This window comes from Aspergillus oryzae, chromosome 2, assembly GCF_000184455.2.
Source record: "Aspergillus oryzae RIB40 DNA, chromosome 2".
NCBI lineage: Eukaryota > Fungi > Ascomycota > Eurotiomycetes > Eurotiales > Aspergillaceae > Aspergillus > Aspergillus oryzae.
The window spans coordinates 235,709-251,763 of NC_036436.1; the positions used below are offsets into that span (position 1 = coordinate 235,709).

Sequence of the window (16,055 nt, forward strand, 5' to 3'; positions counted from 1 at the left end):
CTCCGATAATTTCCCCGAAGACTAAGCCTGTGTGGAGGGAATACGTCGACGTACGATGGCGATACCGCACTGCTATTTGTTATATTAAGTATAGTTAAGTATATCCATCATAACCTTTCCATGTACCAGAGAGGAGGCAAGATAATGATCACAGGGGTTTTATTGGCAAGAGTTATTAACTTGGATATAATCAAAAGTAAGGTTTAACAAGATCCAGAAGTATAAGAGTATTACAGTGAAATAAAAAAAAAAAAAAAGAAAAAAAGAAAATGAAGCGTGGTACTCAGAGATACGGAGGATGCTTCAATGAGTGATCCCCTAACACTTCTTTCACATATTCCCGTCGCGTAGATGCTAGAGAATATATACTCCAACAGTGCAGCCTAGTTCGTCTGATGGATTGAGAATGTCTCACCACCTTGCACGGTAAAGGAACCCTTCTCATTCGAAAGGAAGCCGGTGGCATTGTATTTATTCAGAGACTTCCTCAGTGGGGTAGGGAGATAGACCGTGCCTTTCGTACCGTTAGGGGCAGTCACATTCATGTGTAGCAGATCACTGCTGTCAAACGACCAGTCCACGTAAATCCTACCACCCGGAACTGGGTAGGCTCCCTTAGCCCAGTTGAGGTCTAATGATTGGGGAACAATCTTCCACTCCTTGAAGCCCGGGGTCACAGGTTGGACGCCAAGGACATAGCGACTCAAATCAGCGGTAGGGCCTGAGCTCCAAACATGACACAAGGATGTACCAGAGCCAAGCCCAGGAGTACCATCGGCCGCGATCACTTCCCACATGCAGCCAGTATAGTTGGTATGTAATGGATCGCTCATAGGACCCCATACACTATGAAGAAGATAGTTGGCATTGACACTGTCATTGGCATGGAAGGCCGCTTTCAAATGATATCCAGACGCATAAGGGCTTATTTTCTGTGCCCATCCACTTGCAACACTCTTATTGGAGAAGGCAAGAGCACCCGATGGTACGTAAAGCTCGCGGGACAGGGTTGAAAGAACTGTTGCAGAGGTTCGATTTCCATAAGTGGCTGTGTCAGCGAGCACGGCAAGGGCGTTTGCTTCCTGGGATAGAAAGTCTTTGTGAGAATCGGATACGTAGTACGCCTGCAGTGTATGGCTCCAAAGATGCGTGTTGATGGCATTTTGTAGGTTGTCAAGACGTTCTGCATACAGAGTAGTATTTAAACCTGCATTATCCATAAATGGAAGCCACTGTTTGAGGGCATAAGCGTAAATCAGGTTAAACTTGCTGACCACTCCGTCTAACGCAGGATCATAGTGGTTCCAATCACCACCAAGAGCTGGATTAGATATATTAAACAGACCGTTGGGGAGTGTCTGGGAATGAGCCCAATCAAGCATGCGAGCTGTTTTAGGTGCCCAATGACTCAGGAAATCGGTATCACCGGTCTGTTCATAGAAGCGTGCCATGGCGCTGACAATACTGAACGAATATCCAATCAAACCAGTGATATTAGCGTTAATCTCAGTCGCGCGAGGAGCTTGTTGGACCTTAGCTGTTGGGACAAAAAAGCCGGGCGGCATCTGGAACGAGCCCAGCAGCTCTATAGTACCGTTGATGTATTCACGGCCGTATGTACTAGCGAAGGATGTGGCAGTAGCTATATCCAAGTCCCCCATATAGGCAATACGATCACGCCGAGAGCCGTCAACGCTTACAGGCAAGGGATTTGTGCCGAGGAGAAAGTCCTGCAACACAGATGAATCATTCAAGGGCGAATTGTACATCTTTTTTCCAGAAACACCTAAAGAAACATTGGTGAAAAGGGCTGAATGACCTAGGGATGCGCCCAACCCAAAGGATCCGTAAAATGCGGCGGATTGGGAAAAGCTGAAGACAGGCACACCATCGATACGAACTGAGATATCAGCCATTTTCACTGTGCTATGGACTGTGTGCCATTGATTTAGAGTGATATTTGATGTCAATTTGGCAGACGCAATAGGCTTTGAACGCTCAGTCGATCCAGCGTGTGCAGAGATTGAAGAATTGGCAGCGTTAACAAAGATATAAACCCCGCTAGCAATGGTGTCGCTTAAGACAGTGAAACCAAACCCATTCATTATAGGCCTGACAGAAAATTCCAGATCGTAGGCAGTCATGCTCGTGGCAAAGTCGGCGTTTAATGGCTGGGGTGCCAAGCTCTCGATAAAGGCTTCCTCATCAGTAATAACCCAGAAGTCAGGCAGGCTATTGGCAGGGATTTCTGTCAGTTGCGTTGTGCGTGCACCGACCTGCCAGATACGGTTCAAAACAGGGTCAGAACAGCTGAAAGAGCCCGGGAGAGCAGCGATAGGTGTGCTAGAAACAGTAGGTTTAAAACCGATACCGGACAGCTCGACTTCGCCTGCACTAGACAGATTCAGCTTCTGGTATCGCAAACCCCCTTGGATCAGGCGGTTGGTATAGGTCTTGTGTTCGGTAATGTTGTATCGGTTGATTCGATAGGTATCCATGGCAGCAGCGAACGGAATCGGACCGTCCCCCTAGTAAGGATCAGTATTTGTTCCCATCGAATCAGTAGATCAGAGAGTACTCACCATGTCAGAATCCAGAAGAGCACGAGTCTCGCTGTACGTCATTTCGAAGGCAGAAGTGTCACCAGACCTTTTAGAGACATGGAAGGTAGCATATCCTTCGACATTGCGTCCATAATCAAGGATAACAACCGAGGGAGTGGTACCATTGCAGGATAACTTGATAAGAGTACCTTCGTCGAAAATCATAGGTGTTCCCTCGGAACTAGTGTATGTCTTAGCTGTGTAGGCTAGGGCTGGTGCTGGGGAGCCATATACAGCTCCCCCTGTTGCATGTAACAGACCCAAAAGGGCCACATGGCGATTGAGTCTCATCTGGACCCCGGATCCTGACCTAAGGAAAAGTATATGTTGGTTAAAACTTTACTCTGAACAGTGTTGCAAATTACTCGAACGTCAATGCAAGTATATATATTGGCTTAGGTTCATGACGTAATCTAAAGAGCGACTCTTTTACTATATTTGGATTGTTTCGATTTTACTAAACGTCTCTCTTTACTCCCTGGGAACGAGAACGAGAAGAGATCTGTTCCAAAGCGTTTCTGTGGTAAGGGCTTTAAAAAGCGGGTCCTGTTAGAGGTAGTGCCGAGCGGGCCGATGGAATTACGAGAATACGAGGGGGCAAAAAACGTTCATTCGGCCCATCGTTATTTGACTCGTACTCCACTTCACTTATACCCGGCACTTAAGGTCCTGAATATCGTTGGTGGGTCCTAAATGTTTCTCTGGCAATAGTGACACCTTTATGGGTTAAAATCCACGTTCGTTGGAAGGTTGTTACCAGGCTACTTTCCTGGCAACTATTAGGGCTTTCAGCTCGAGGTTATCCTCTTATAGTTGTGTAGTCTGTCTTCTAGGTTGACCCTAGGATGTGATTGAATGATGTATATACCACTTTCATGCCGCATGGTCTATATAGCTCTATCAAATCTTAAACATAATCGCAGAGGAACAATGTCAAACTACCTCTCTCAGCATTCTAGTCCTTCGGCCTTCGGCATATGATACCCAACCCCCCAAGCCGGCAATGCCACAAGCCAAGGCCACAAATAAGCCTGTTGTCCAACTGGGACGGTTGAATCGGTCCATCCCCCACATACATCCTGCCAGGCATGCCTGAAACATCGTATTCGAACCGTTGCACCATATCACCAGATCCAGTTTCCACGATGGGCTCATTGTAACACATAAAGTCGTAGTAGATACCTGTTCCACATCAATACCTTTCGGTCTACGGTAGAACCATGAGCGATGGATGTCGCACAACCGTGCGAGAGCAATCTGTTCTCCGGCTAATCTCCATTTGACCCAGAAATAGAGATCGCGGATACGCCATGGCGCCAAGTCAAAACCAGGGACGCAGAAAAGGGCATTGAGGATTTGTGAATCTATTTCGATCCACTTCTTGCGAGCAGAATGGATGTCATCACAGGTCGGGCGACACATAGCAGGCGCAGCGTTACAGATGAGGAGGAAAAGCATGCCACCCCAAGCAATCACGTTGAGTCCATATATTGTGGTCAACATTCCCAGAGGTGTCTTGAGCCAGTTCCAGAAGCATTTCAATCCCGTTCTGACTGTGCTGGGAGATGCCCCATCTGTGGGAGAATTAAACTGTGTCATATGAGTGGTCTAAATCAACAACAGCACTACTGATGGACGATAACTGGGGCTGGGAAGAAGGGAACAGCACTTACGAGGTTTTCTGAGTTCAGGGAAGTGACACTAGAAGTGTTTGCAATTTCACTCATATTACCCATTTCGTCACTCGAGTTGTTACTAGCAACATGACCTAAGGAAAATAATGGGGGACCACTTTGGCTGTTCTCTTTATTCAATTTCGCGGAGCCGTCGATGGACAGCAGCTCGAGGCACTGACTCTCGATTGGCATATTGTAGAATAAGGCAACAAAAATGAAAGCTTAAGAGAAGATTCGGAACAGAAATGGGCACACTGAAAAGGGGCTGGCTTCATAGAGACCTAATATAGAGTCTCCGGCTCTAGGTGGGCGAAGGCAATTGTTTCTCAGGCCATTCCTTACCAGATGGTTAACAATAGCGGATAGATTATACACAAAATCGAGATTTACCCAGGCATGATTTACTGTAGTGAAGATCCATACACAGTACAGGCGTTCGATAGGCACAACCACCGGTTCACATAGAGCCCCACTCAGTCTCTTGTTCCATCTTGACTTTGGTGCCGCAGTCGGTTTCCATGCTCAATGTGTACGAAAACAGAAGACGTTAGTTGAAATTAACAATTCGCATAATACGAAGATACAAGATGGTCAAAATGCCCAATACGGCATTGAATCATTAGTTTGAAAAATGGGAACTTAAGAAATGGTTCGTGAATGGCTTGGGATGTACAGTGGTGGTTAAACTATAGGGCAGTTTACCCTTTTCCATATTCAAGGATAATTCCACTAAGGTTCTGTCTAACTATGCGACTATACGACTGTACGAGTGTACGATTATACGAATAGGTTGGGAATCCTGTCCTCACCGCTTGAAGTGGGTCCGCATTCTCTTGCTGTCTCTCTTTCTAGTCTTCGGTAATCATGGTTTTACTTCTCAACATTCTCCATCACAATGCTTTCGGCTTCAATGGACTGGGCTTTTAATATGATGATACTCCTGGCAAGGCATGGCATGGCGATCAGACTTGAGAGTCGAGGAACAAGAAAGAAAAAAAAAAAAAAAAAAAACACAGGAAAAGGAAAACATAATAAATAGTGGAGCAGTCTTGGTAGTATAATTGTGGACGATGCCCGGCTACAACGTCCATTGGCCACCTTATAAGAGCTAAAGATTCACAATAATTCCAAAAAATTCTTGAAAAATATCCTGCCAGCTTGTATAATGTCTGTCTTCTTTCCTCGTATGCTCGTATGCTCGTATTCACCGGCACGAAGGGTCCACCCATGTTTAAAGTTCAGCGGACCTTGGACCGTATGTACTCCGGTATTTTAAGTTTTCCATAGGGCTGCCGATCACCTTGTAGCCAAGAACCTATGCTTCTACTTCTCTGATAGGAGAAGGAAGGCAACACCCATCCTATTGAACCAAGATCTCTACAGCTGACAATATATCAATCATGGACTCACATCTCTATGATGAACCACCTCCCTCGTACGATGTCGCAGTGTCTGGTGACTGCATGGATGCTTCGACGTTGGTCCGCAGTCAGTATTTTACCGTGGTCTGATGAGTCTAACGAATGATATCTGAGTACATTGCAGATGACGGTCGTGTCGATGTAACTGTTGTGGCCAAGCAGGCAGGCCTAAACGATTTTCTGCCTTCGAATCTACCCACAGAAACGCGCCCGCTACCTGATGTACCGCTGAGCGCAATAACACCGTTGAATATTGTCATTCAAATAGTGGGAAGCAGAGGTTGGTAACCGCCACACTGTGGACGTGTGTGTCATAGTTAGTTGTCTTCTTTTTCTAATCGTATCATATATACTACGCACAGGGGATGTCCAGCCCTTCATTGCTCTTGGCACCCGTCTACAAAAGAATGGACACCGAGTTCGTCTTGCGACCCACGGGAACTTCAGGGACTTTGTTCACAAGGCAGGGATAGAGTTCTACCCTATTGGGGGTAACCCTGAGGAGCTGATGTCGGTGAGTATTTTCTTGACCCTAGATCGCGATAAAGTACTAGGTCTGATGTCATCTACATAGTTTATGGTGAAAAACCCAGGAATCATACCGAAAATGTCAACCATTGCCGGCGGCGAGATTGGTCGGAAACGCCAAATGATTGCCGAAATGCTGGATGGATGCTGGCGGTCTTGTGTCGAACCTGACCCGGAGACGAAGATACCTTTTGTTGCAGATGCTATTATCGCAAATCCACCAAGTTTCGCTCACATACATTGCGCCCAGGCTCTGGGTGTGCCCCTCCATATGATGTTCACAATGCCCTGGAGTCCTACCAAGGAATTTCCACATCCGTTGGCAAACGTGAAAGGTTCCGGCACGGATGCTTCTCTCCGTAACTATATGTCTTACAGCATGGTGGAGCTGCTGACATGGAGTGGGTAAGACTTCTAGCGCCAGGTCCCTAACACGGCATTTTGTTTCATGCAGTACTAACGGTGAGTGTCAGACTGGCCGACATCATCAATCGGTGGCGTGTGAAAGCTCTAAATCTGGAGGAACTGTCGCCGAGGACCGCTGCCGGATTGATGGAAGCCATGCAAGTACCCCACACCTATTGCTGGTCTCCCGCCCTGATCCCAAAGCCTTTAGATTGGCCATCATATATTGGTTCATAATCCTTCTCCCTCTTGCTATGCTCTGACTGACCTGTGCCCTTCCATAGATGTTTGTGGATTCTTCTTTCGAGATGAGCCTTTGTACACTTCCCCGGAGATACAAGAATTCATAAATCGCGGATCTATGCCGGTATATATTGGATTTGGCAGCATAGTGATGGATGATCCAGCGGCTATGACTGCGATGATTCAAGGAGCCTGTCAAGAATTGGGCATCCGCGCGATCGTCTCCAAAGGATGGAGTAAATTAGGTCAAGGATGCAACGATCCTAATATTCTATTCATCGACGATTGTCCCCACGGTTCGATGCGCCTTTCGATCGTATGTGAACAACAGTTTGCTAATCGATATATGTGACAGAGTGGTTGTTCAAGCATGTAGCAGCGGTGGTTCACCACGGTGGTGCAGGAACTACTGCATGTGGGTTACTCAACGGCTGTCCAACTGCCATTGTACCGTTCTTTGGAGAGTATGTCCCTCTCTAATCCTGGTTTTATATGGTCCTCCTAGCCAGCAAAAAGCTGACGATGACTAGTCAGCCTTTCTGGGGTAAAATGGTTGCAGCTGCCGGCGCTGGACCGTCACCCATTGACCACAAAGTGCTTACGGTAAAACTGCTTTCAGAAGCCGTTGCATTCTGCTTGACTAGAAACGCACAGCAAGCGGCTGCGTCCATTGCTGCTAGGATGAAGTCTGAAGATGGAGTATCGAATGCAGCTGCGAGCTTCCACCGACACATACCTTGGAAGGATGTGAAATGTGACCTTCTACCCTCGGAAGCCGCAGCCTGGCTCGTTGATAAAAAGCGTGGACTGAAGCTCTCCCACAAGGCCATGGTGATCCTCTCCCAGCATAAGCAGATCGACATGCAGCATCTAAAACCGTACGTGTTTTGGTCAGCTGAGGCTATATGAAACTGATGACTAATTCCACAATGCACCAGGTATCGAGCCAAGGAAATGAGAATTGAAAAGATATATACCGACCCCTTTAGTTCAACATCGGCCGCTGTTCTCAATACCATGACAGACTTCACAGTAGGGCTAGGCAAGTTGAGCACCAGCCCAACCAAAGGCATGACCCAAATGACATCCAGCTTGGTCAAGGGGACTTTGGTGAACGCTCCGACTGCTTTGGCCGAAGGCTTGCGCAATGTTCCCAGGTTGTACGGGGAGAGGCCAGAAAAGCCAGTGCCTATAGAAGGCTGGAAAAGTGGCATGACGCATGCGGGAAAGGTAAGCCGTGAACCATGAATATCAAACTTGATGTAACTTTCCCTGCCGTCGCTCTTTGTTTGGACGCCAGTCTATGACAGCAGCCTCACAACCCTCACAACAAGGGAGGCATCATGAGCAGATTGTAGTCGGATGCTAATCTTATGATCTGCCTCGTACAGAGTTTATATACCGGTTTCGCTGATGGACTGACCGGCTTTGTTACGAAGCCGTATCGGGAGGCAAAAACTGATGGTGCTGCAGGATTTGCAAAGGGTTTTGCCAAGGGCAGTGTCGAACTCTTCTCAAAGCCTGGTGCAGGTAAGCAGTTCAAATTTATGGGCTCGTTATTCTCATATTAATATTTCCCTATAGCGATGTTCGGCCTCATGGCGTACCCAGCTATGGGTATTTATAAAAGTATCAAGAAGGGGAACCTCAATCCTACCGAAAGGAAGATTGTGGAGGCGCAGATTGAACTTGGTGATTATATGTTACAAAGCTTCCCTGCTTCGCCTGCAGAGATCGAGATGGTTCTGTCCAGATTCAATACTCTTAGTTGAAATATTGAGTGCTAATCTTGAGGCTTTGGTTGATGTATCTCCAGAGAATCTGTATTAAACATATTGTTTTACGTGCCTTTTTGTTCTTATTTTCGCGTCACCTGTAGCACAATCAAGTCGTTGGATATCACACATATTCCTACACTATCGTACTCTTTTTCTGTGGGACCCTTTGCGGCTTCCTTTTCCAGGATAGGACTAGAGGAGGGCCGGCTTTTGCTCAGTAAGGCTACAGCAGTGGATAAATATTGGCTGCTTCTTCGGGAAGTGGCCAGAGGTACATAGGGCCTAAGGCGAAGGCCTAGTCATGCATAGTATATGACGCCCAACAGATACGGGGTACGAAGCGGAGTACCGAGGAGGGGACAGCCCAAACGCCATAAGGTTCGGGCGAGGAAAAGAACCAGAATGAACGACTATCTTGAGCTCAAAGCCTGTTCCTGGTGGCATCAAGGTGAATCAAACATATCGTCTGTCCCTCTCCGTTAAGTCTGCCAGCCTTTTTGCCACCGTGACCAGAGGTGGAGGGGCGATGACGAACTTGTCAGTCACTGATAATGTTTTGGGACGGGGTCTGGCGGGATTGTTTGGCAGCTACGGCTGTGGTGGTTTCAGCAATGTTCAAATTCAGAGTCAAGCTTGAACTATTAAGTGTTCATGGCTACCCTGAATGCATTCCATTGAAATATTACCTTGCACTCATCACCTTTCTACGTTCTTTTTGTTCCTCGACCGCGCCTTCTATTACGCTGGCTTTTATTCATTCATCTAACCTTAATGAACATTTCTATCATTATCAAATTCACTTCTGATTCCGCGGATCTTCGTATGCCATAAGCTATCACAATTTTGCACTTTAAGTTTTAGATATTAGGCTTTTTCTTCGTGCATGGGAGTATTAAAGACTTATTATTATCATTAGATAATACTTCGTCTGAAGGACTAGTACGCTGTTTATGACGCCTCAAATGGAGGCAGCAGCCTATCCCTATGAATCAACCTTCCTTCACGGAATGCAGCATAGCTGACAGCGGGAGGTGCATCGGTTGAAGAGCAATAATGCTTTTGTAGCTATAGCCTTCTTGTTATTTCTCAAACACTCCTATGGAGCTTTAACCATTCACTCAGAGAGACTGAGCCTACTAACCGAAACCAAGCCATTGGCTCATGAAATAGGTCTTCTGACGCCAAAGCGTGCCCATAGTTTCTGTCAGCTTGTGTTGTTTTTGCCTTACTTGAATGAACCATTATCGCTTATCATGTTACATATTGAGGATTATAGGGTGAAGAGTGATTAATTTTAAATGCCAAAGGGTAAGAGTATATGTCCTAATGGGCGGCCTCTTTGGGGATCTGGCCCTCACACTGCACTCTGGCTGACGTATAAAGAGTATCATCGGTCAACATATTCCAGCCCAGAAGGGCCAGACCCTTCCCAGTCAATACGGCTGCGTCGTGTGCTTCATCAGTCCCAGCACAAGCGGTGAAGTCCGGGTGGTGTGGAAAGCTCCCATTAGATGTTGAGATTGCGAACATAGCTTGAAGTGTTGGAACTACGTAGCTCACATTGCCTTGAAGGATATTAGTGACACGGTTCAAAAGAATTGAAATAGTAGCCTTACAAAACCCACCAACATCAGAGGAACCGGTTAGCACCTGGTCGAGCTTCTGAACGAATTTCTTCCCGTAAGCTGCCATGGGCCTTGTGAACCGTTCACACAAAGTTTCGTTCAATATGATATCGGCATATAGGCCGTCCCTAGAGAATGTGGCTCCATTATTACCAGCAGCTCATAGGGAAGATGCTTTGCTTGGTAACTCACTCATCGATTTTGGCTGTACAGCCAGTGACAACAGCCGCCCCCTCGATACATTGCCTGACTTGCGCAATGAGTTTATTGAGTCCCTGTAATGTGGGGCTCCGGACCTGCCAGTAAGAGTTGGTGTAAGCCGGGATCACATTTGCAACCTTTGGGACATCGAGGAAGGCGCCATGGATTCGCTCCTCCGGCAAGATTTGCTTTCTCAAAGTCGATATCCCATTGTATGCTTGAACCAGGGCATCCAGTGCATTCACACCGTCCCATGGATTGCCTCCGGCGTGAGCGTTCTTGCCGAAATACTCCACATGTAGCTCTTTCCGAGCGTTCATCAAGACCCCAGCAACTCCATCGCCAGTGGGGCCACCTAAATTCTCTGGTCCACGGTGACTTTGAGAGAGGAATGTTAGAACATCAACCCATTCTTGAAGCCACAACACAGCAGCCAGGATCTGGTACTCACGCCATCAGAGAGATATCCACCCCCTGAAAAGCACCGGCGTCAATCAGTTTCGCCTTGCCTCCACCATCTTCCTCCGCTGGGGTACCGAGAAGTTGGATTCTGCCTTTGATCCCGGATTTCTTTTGAAGCTGGCTTAACGCCAAGAAGGCTGCAATGCTACTGGTGGCATTAAGGGTATGGCCACAAGCATGACCGATATCAGGCAACGCATCGTACTCCGCGTTTAGGTTGATAAGTCGTCCTTCAGTACCGCTGATGCATTCGAAGGACGTATCGACTCCATAGGCGTGTCGGGTGACTGTGAATCCCTGGCCTTCAAGGAAGTCACAGATCGCATCATGTGCCTTGTGCTCTTCATAAGCCAGTTCTGGATTTGACCATGTCTATGGGAATGTACAATGTTAGCCAGATGAACTTCTTACAGTTTGCTACTTTGGCATGAAACGGGGAATGTTTATACGTAGTGGTTTAGCTCATGGAGTTGCTTTGAGACGTCCTCAAGGACGCTGTCGATAACAGACCGGACCTCTTTGCTCGAGAATGTGGTTGCAGGAATGATAGTCGTTTTCTTCTGAGATCACAACTTTTAGAGCTGTAGCAGTAGAACAATGAAAGAATATGAGATGACAGGGTTTTGTGAGATGCATCCTGATGGAGATGAGCATATGTATTGAGCGCTGACGTGGTCTTTTTATACTACTGTGATGTCTTCGTCATTGCAAAAGGGTGACACATTTAGAATCGGCTCCCTGTATACAGTGCTGCATAATTCAATGATCGTGGCATAAATCTGGAAGAGCTAGCCGAAGTCCCTAGCACAATTGCTGCGGTCTGATCAGTCTCCACACTTTTTGTTTGGCATGTTCCTCTAGCACTCGGAAATGTGAGCTTTTCCACGAGTCTGCGGCATAGCATGGCATTAATCAATAGAGGACAGAAAACTAGACCTCTAAATCAGTGTACATAAAGTAGAAGAGTCAGTGGTGTATTCAACGACCAATAGGAAACAGTGGACGAGAGGTGAGTTCGCGAAATGTATCCGCCATTGGCTGGGAAAATAGTGCAATCAGTACAAGATTTGTGAATAAGTTGTGCTTATCAGAGATGTAGACCTTAGCCCAATCAGAGCCCCCCATATTTGCCGACTGCTCCCATTTAGGTCCGAGCACCAAGATTGAGACCAATCGATAGGGTGCATTTTGCCGATATCAGATCTGTGGCTGAAGAACTGTTGTTTCCAGTGGCTCTCCAGGTGCTCCGCGGGAACATACACATTCGATAGGGAAACCCTTCAAGATATCGAGGGAAGCTTATGTGTATCTATAGGATCTATAGGATCTATAGGATTAGGATCTATTCTTGTTGCTACTATCTGTAAAGCTAATTCGCGAGTACCGCAGATGCCAAAGACGGCTGGGAATTGTTTTGTTATCTCAACAATAGGTAATATGGTGGCGATAAGATTGTTGATGGACTACTGAACTTTGTGAGCACTTTAGATGTGAACCATTATTTCTGAAGGTCTGGATATAATCCAATTGATTGCTCTACCTCTGGCTCTTCTTTGGCAAAAGCCTAAAAGTATTATCAAAAATTTCAGCACTTACCATTGTTTTGAGGTCTGCTGTCAAGATGGGTACTGAGAAAGAACCGCACAATGACGACGAAAAGGCTGTCTATGCGACACAGGAGACAGAACAAGATTTGAGTACAGAAGAATGTACTGACTTCCAAGTGTCCCCGGAAGCAGAGCGTCGGCTGCTCTGGAAGCTAGATCTTTTGTAAGTGATGAATGGTTATGAATCACTCCCAGATCCGAAGCTTCACGTTCTAAGACAAATCAGTATGCTTCCAACAATGGGCATTTGCTACATGCTGCAATATATGGATAAACTCGCACTTAGTCAGGCAACTCTTTTGAATTTGCGACAAGATCTTGTCAGTAGGCTGAGGGTGGTATTCTACTCTCCTTGTTAACAGCCTGGCAGGGTCTTATTGGCAACCAATATACTTGGTGCTCCGTCGTCTTCTACTTCGGTTATCTTGCAGGGAGTATACCTACATCCTACTTGATGGTGCGTCTTCCTCTAGGGAAATACGTGTCTACATCGGTGTGAGTTTCATGAACTATTGAGGCGGTCGCAGAACAGACCTGACGATATTCAGATTTCTGTGGGGTGGAATCCTCATGTGCCATGCAGCCTGCCAGAACTACGGAGGATTAGTTACTGCTAGATTTTTCCTTGGCGTTGGTGAGGCTGCAGTTGCTCCAGGCTTTGGTCTCATCACAGGAATGTTTTACAAGAGAGAAGAGCAGCCAGCACGGTAATGGTTCACCTCTCAGAGTACCCGATAGTAGAGAATATGGGTCACTGATTTGACACTCCTTTCTGTAGACAAGCAGCCTGGTTCATCGGTAACTGTATCGCGAACATTATCGGCGGTGTCGTCGCATGGGGAATTGGAAATTCGGCGTCGGGACTGCAAAGCTGGCGCCTTTTGTTTCTCGTGCTTGGAGGCATCACCTCGGGTTATGCCCTCATCCTCTTCTTCATTCTCCCCGACTCCCCCGCCAAAGCATCTTTCCTCTCGGAGTCCGAACGAACAATTGCAGTACAGCGAACACTCCAGAACAAGACTGGTTCTGCAGCGGTGACGGAAGAATTCCTTTGGGATCAAGTGATCGACGCTATACTGGACCCCCAGGCCTGGCTCCTCATCCTGTACACCTTCTGCGTGAATCTGGCGAATGGTGGACTTACAAGCGTGTGTTGACTCGGTGCCAGGAGACCCCAAAACCCATGACTGACATAACTCTAGTTCTCCACTATTATCATCGCAGGCTTTGGGTACTCGAACTTTGAGTCCCTGTTGCTGCAGATGCCCATGGGACTTTGTCAACTTATATTCTTGATACTGACCGCACTCATCGCAACCTACATCCGATCCTCGCGTATAATGTCCATGATTTTGAACGTAGTAGTTTCCGTCATTGGAGTCGTTCTAATTTACACGCTCGATGACTCCCAAAAGGTTGTCAAACTGGTCGGCCTGTGCTTTGTTGCTACATTCGCTGCTAATATCCCACTGAGTCTGAGTATCATCACCTCGAATGTCGCGGGAACGACCAAGCGGAGCATGCTCAGTGTTAGTCTTTTCATCGCTTACTGCGTGGGCAACATTGTGGGGCCACAGTTTTATTACGCTTCACAGGAGCCAGTTTACTCAGTATGTGCTCTAGCCATCTCAGATTATATTGTGCTCTTCACTCATCAATTTACATAATAGAGTGGGATCGAAGCGACTTTATGCGGGCTGGTTCTCGGCGTATTCTTCCTAGGCTGTTTATTCGTCTACTATATTTGGGAGAACAAGAGACGGGATCGGCAACATGGGGTGATGAACGAAGGGCTTGATGTTCATGATCTTGTCGAGGAGCAGAACAGGAAAACTGATAGGCAGATACCTGGGTTTCGCTACACCATATAATATCTTTGTGGTGGAGGAATGTGAGAGTGTAACATTGATCACTCTGGTTTCCCCCTTCAGAATTGTCTATACTCTAGGACCTGGGGGATGCCGTTAGAGCCTCCTACTGCACAGCTACAGGTTCACTAACCCCAATCTGGATTGTTATTCTCAATGTAAAAGTACTAGGATGTCGAAACTATCTCAAATACTATTCTGAATTCCTATAGCTATATAGTGGCGGTAATTTTGGTAATAAGGTGGTAAAAATAAATAATAATACAGACTTAAATCTATCTACATTTTGGGCCAGTTGCAGCTTGGCCCTTTAACAACGCGCCCCAAAACACATTCTAGTCTTTAGTTCTTCATTATAATTCATCTATATTGTACAGTACTGGACTAGATGATTCTACAATACACTATTCTAATTCTCATGATAGGATCTTACTAATTATTATTATGGTAGTAGTAGTGGGAATAGTAATAGTGGTAGTTGTACATATAGATATCCTGAGACTCGGGCTTAAGCTTAGTGGCTGCAATGCCTAAAGTTAGCGGGGTAGTACCTAAACATCATTAGGGACACGGTGCTTGAAAATAGAATTAAGTCTCTTGCTTACTCCGGAGCTGTAAAATGATTTGGCGCCAGTAAATATCGTCGGACACGGACTAATGATATTCCGGACAGGTTGCGCAGTATAATTCTTACTCCAAATTACCCCGCTATCCTATTAGAGCAAGTAATGAAAATCCACAGTTTGGAAGTGATCAACCGCGGTCTCTCTTTGTCATTCTTCTTGTTCCTCTCCTCTTCAGGTTTCTCCCATTAGCATTGCTTTCAACTGTATCTCTGATCTCCTTTGCTTCACACTTGCGTGTTCCTCCGATCTTCTATCCATACAACCAGCTTTCCATCCACTTCTGACAAGATGGGTGTCACTGAGATCAAGACGTATGTTGATTGTTTTGTGCGGACTGTGTCTCACTTCCTTCTTTCGGTGACTAACCAATTAATTCTCTCTGGTCAGTCCTGCTGAATTCCAGGAAAAGGTCATCGACTCCAACGAGCCTGTCGTTGTCGATTTCTTCGCTACCTGGTGCGGTCCTTGCAGGATGATTACCCCAGCCATCGAAAGGCTCAGTAATGAGAACCAGGGCGTCAAGTTCTACAAGGTAGACGTTGATGGGCTTAACACGGTCGCGGCCGACTTGGGTATTGCCGCCATGCCTACCTTCGTGTTCTTTAAGGACGGCCAGCAAATCAAAGAGTTAACCATCCGCGGTGCCAACCCTGGTGGTGTTCAGAACAGTGTGAAAGCCCTGCTGGCATAAATTGTCTTCTTCTGAACCTTTGGTCAACAAGGTTATCCGTTTATTATAGAGGAATATGATCCTAGTTTAGAGTACGCAATAAGTTCTTTTATAAGCATCTGGACGACTATGGAAGAGAATTCAATGCCCCGCGGCGGGGTAATTGTTGCCTGAGGCAACGAGCGGTACACCTAACTACTGTCCTTTGTAAACTAGTCAGGATAACTCACTTTGGTTATGTGTCCTGTCGGGATGCATGGCGAAGAGCCTCATTTTCTACTATAAGTTATTGCTCACAGCCGCTATACTTCACGAATTGTAACAGGTTGTACCCAGTTAGTG

General features: G+C 46.4%; 6 protein-coding genes across 6 annotated transcripts; 4 read left to right on the forward strand and 2 right to left on the reverse strand.

Moving 5' to 3' along the window:
- Positions 1 to 383: 383 nt before the first annotated feature.
- Positions 384 to 2,894, reverse strand: AO090001000105 (putative alpha-L-rhamnosidase C; the record flags this gene model as incomplete). Its single annotated transcript, XM_023234378.1, has 2 exons — positions 384 to 2,411; positions 2,583 to 2,894. The coding sequence occupies 2 exons, from the start codon at positions 2,892 to 2,894 to the stop codon at positions 384 to 386; spliced, it is 2,340 nt and encodes a 779-aa protein (XP_023089509.1).
- A 2,785-nt stretch (positions 2,895 to 5,679) lies between these two features.
- AO090001000106 (glycosyltransferase) lies at positions 5,680 to 8,124 on the forward strand (the record flags this gene model as incomplete). Its single annotated transcript, XM_023234379.1, has 9 exons — positions 5,680 to 5,767; positions 5,825 to 5,980; positions 6,063 to 6,247; positions 6,275 to 6,633; positions 6,702 to 6,795; positions 6,845 to 7,172; positions 7,232 to 7,340; positions 7,386 to 7,754; positions 7,815 to 8,124. 9 exons carry the CDS (start codon positions 5,680 to 5,682, stop codon positions 8,122 to 8,124), a joined length of 1,998 nt encoding a protein of 665 aa, XP_023089510.1.
- Positions 8,125 to 8,249: 125 nt separating this feature from the next.
- Positions 8,250 to 8,648, forward strand: AO090001000107 (uncharacterized protein; the record flags this gene model as incomplete). Its single annotated transcript, XM_023234380.1, has 2 exons — positions 8,250 to 8,406; positions 8,461 to 8,648. 2 exons carry the CDS (start codon positions 8,250 to 8,252, stop codon positions 8,646 to 8,648), a joined length of 345 nt encoding a protein of 114 aa, XP_023089511.1.
- A 1,329-nt stretch (positions 8,649 to 9,977) lies between these two features.
- Positions 9,978 to 11,578, reverse strand: AO090001000108 (M20 family metallopeptidase; the record flags this gene model as incomplete). Its single annotated transcript, XM_023234381.1, has 4 exons — positions 9,978 to 10,407; positions 10,472 to 10,858; positions 10,932 to 11,314; positions 11,453 to 11,578. The coding sequence occupies 4 exons, from the start codon at positions 11,576 to 11,578 to the stop codon at positions 9,978 to 9,980; spliced, it is 1,326 nt and encodes a 441-aa protein (XP_023089512.1).
- A 985-nt stretch (positions 11,579 to 12,563) lies between these two features.
- AO090001000109 (uncharacterized protein) lies at positions 12,564 to 14,420 on the forward strand (the record flags this gene model as incomplete). The annotated part of the gene is made up of 7 exons (XM_023234382.1): positions 12,564 to 12,712; positions 12,767 to 12,873; positions 12,912 to 13,044; positions 13,098 to 13,256; positions 13,328 to 13,697; positions 13,752 to 14,159; positions 14,220 to 14,420. 7 exons carry the CDS (start codon positions 12,564 to 12,566, stop codon positions 14,418 to 14,420), a joined length of 1,527 nt encoding a protein of 508 aa, XP_023089513.1.
- A 911-nt stretch (positions 14,421 to 15,331) lies between these two features.
- AO090001000110 (thioredoxin family protein) lies at positions 15,332 to 15,734 on the forward strand (the record flags this gene model as incomplete). Its single annotated transcript, XM_001818613.3, has 2 exons — positions 15,332 to 15,354; positions 15,431 to 15,734. 2 exons carry the CDS (start codon positions 15,332 to 15,334, stop codon positions 15,732 to 15,734), a joined length of 327 nt encoding a protein of 108 aa, XP_001818665.1.
- Between the last annotated feature and the right edge of the window lie 321 nt (positions 15,735 to 16,055).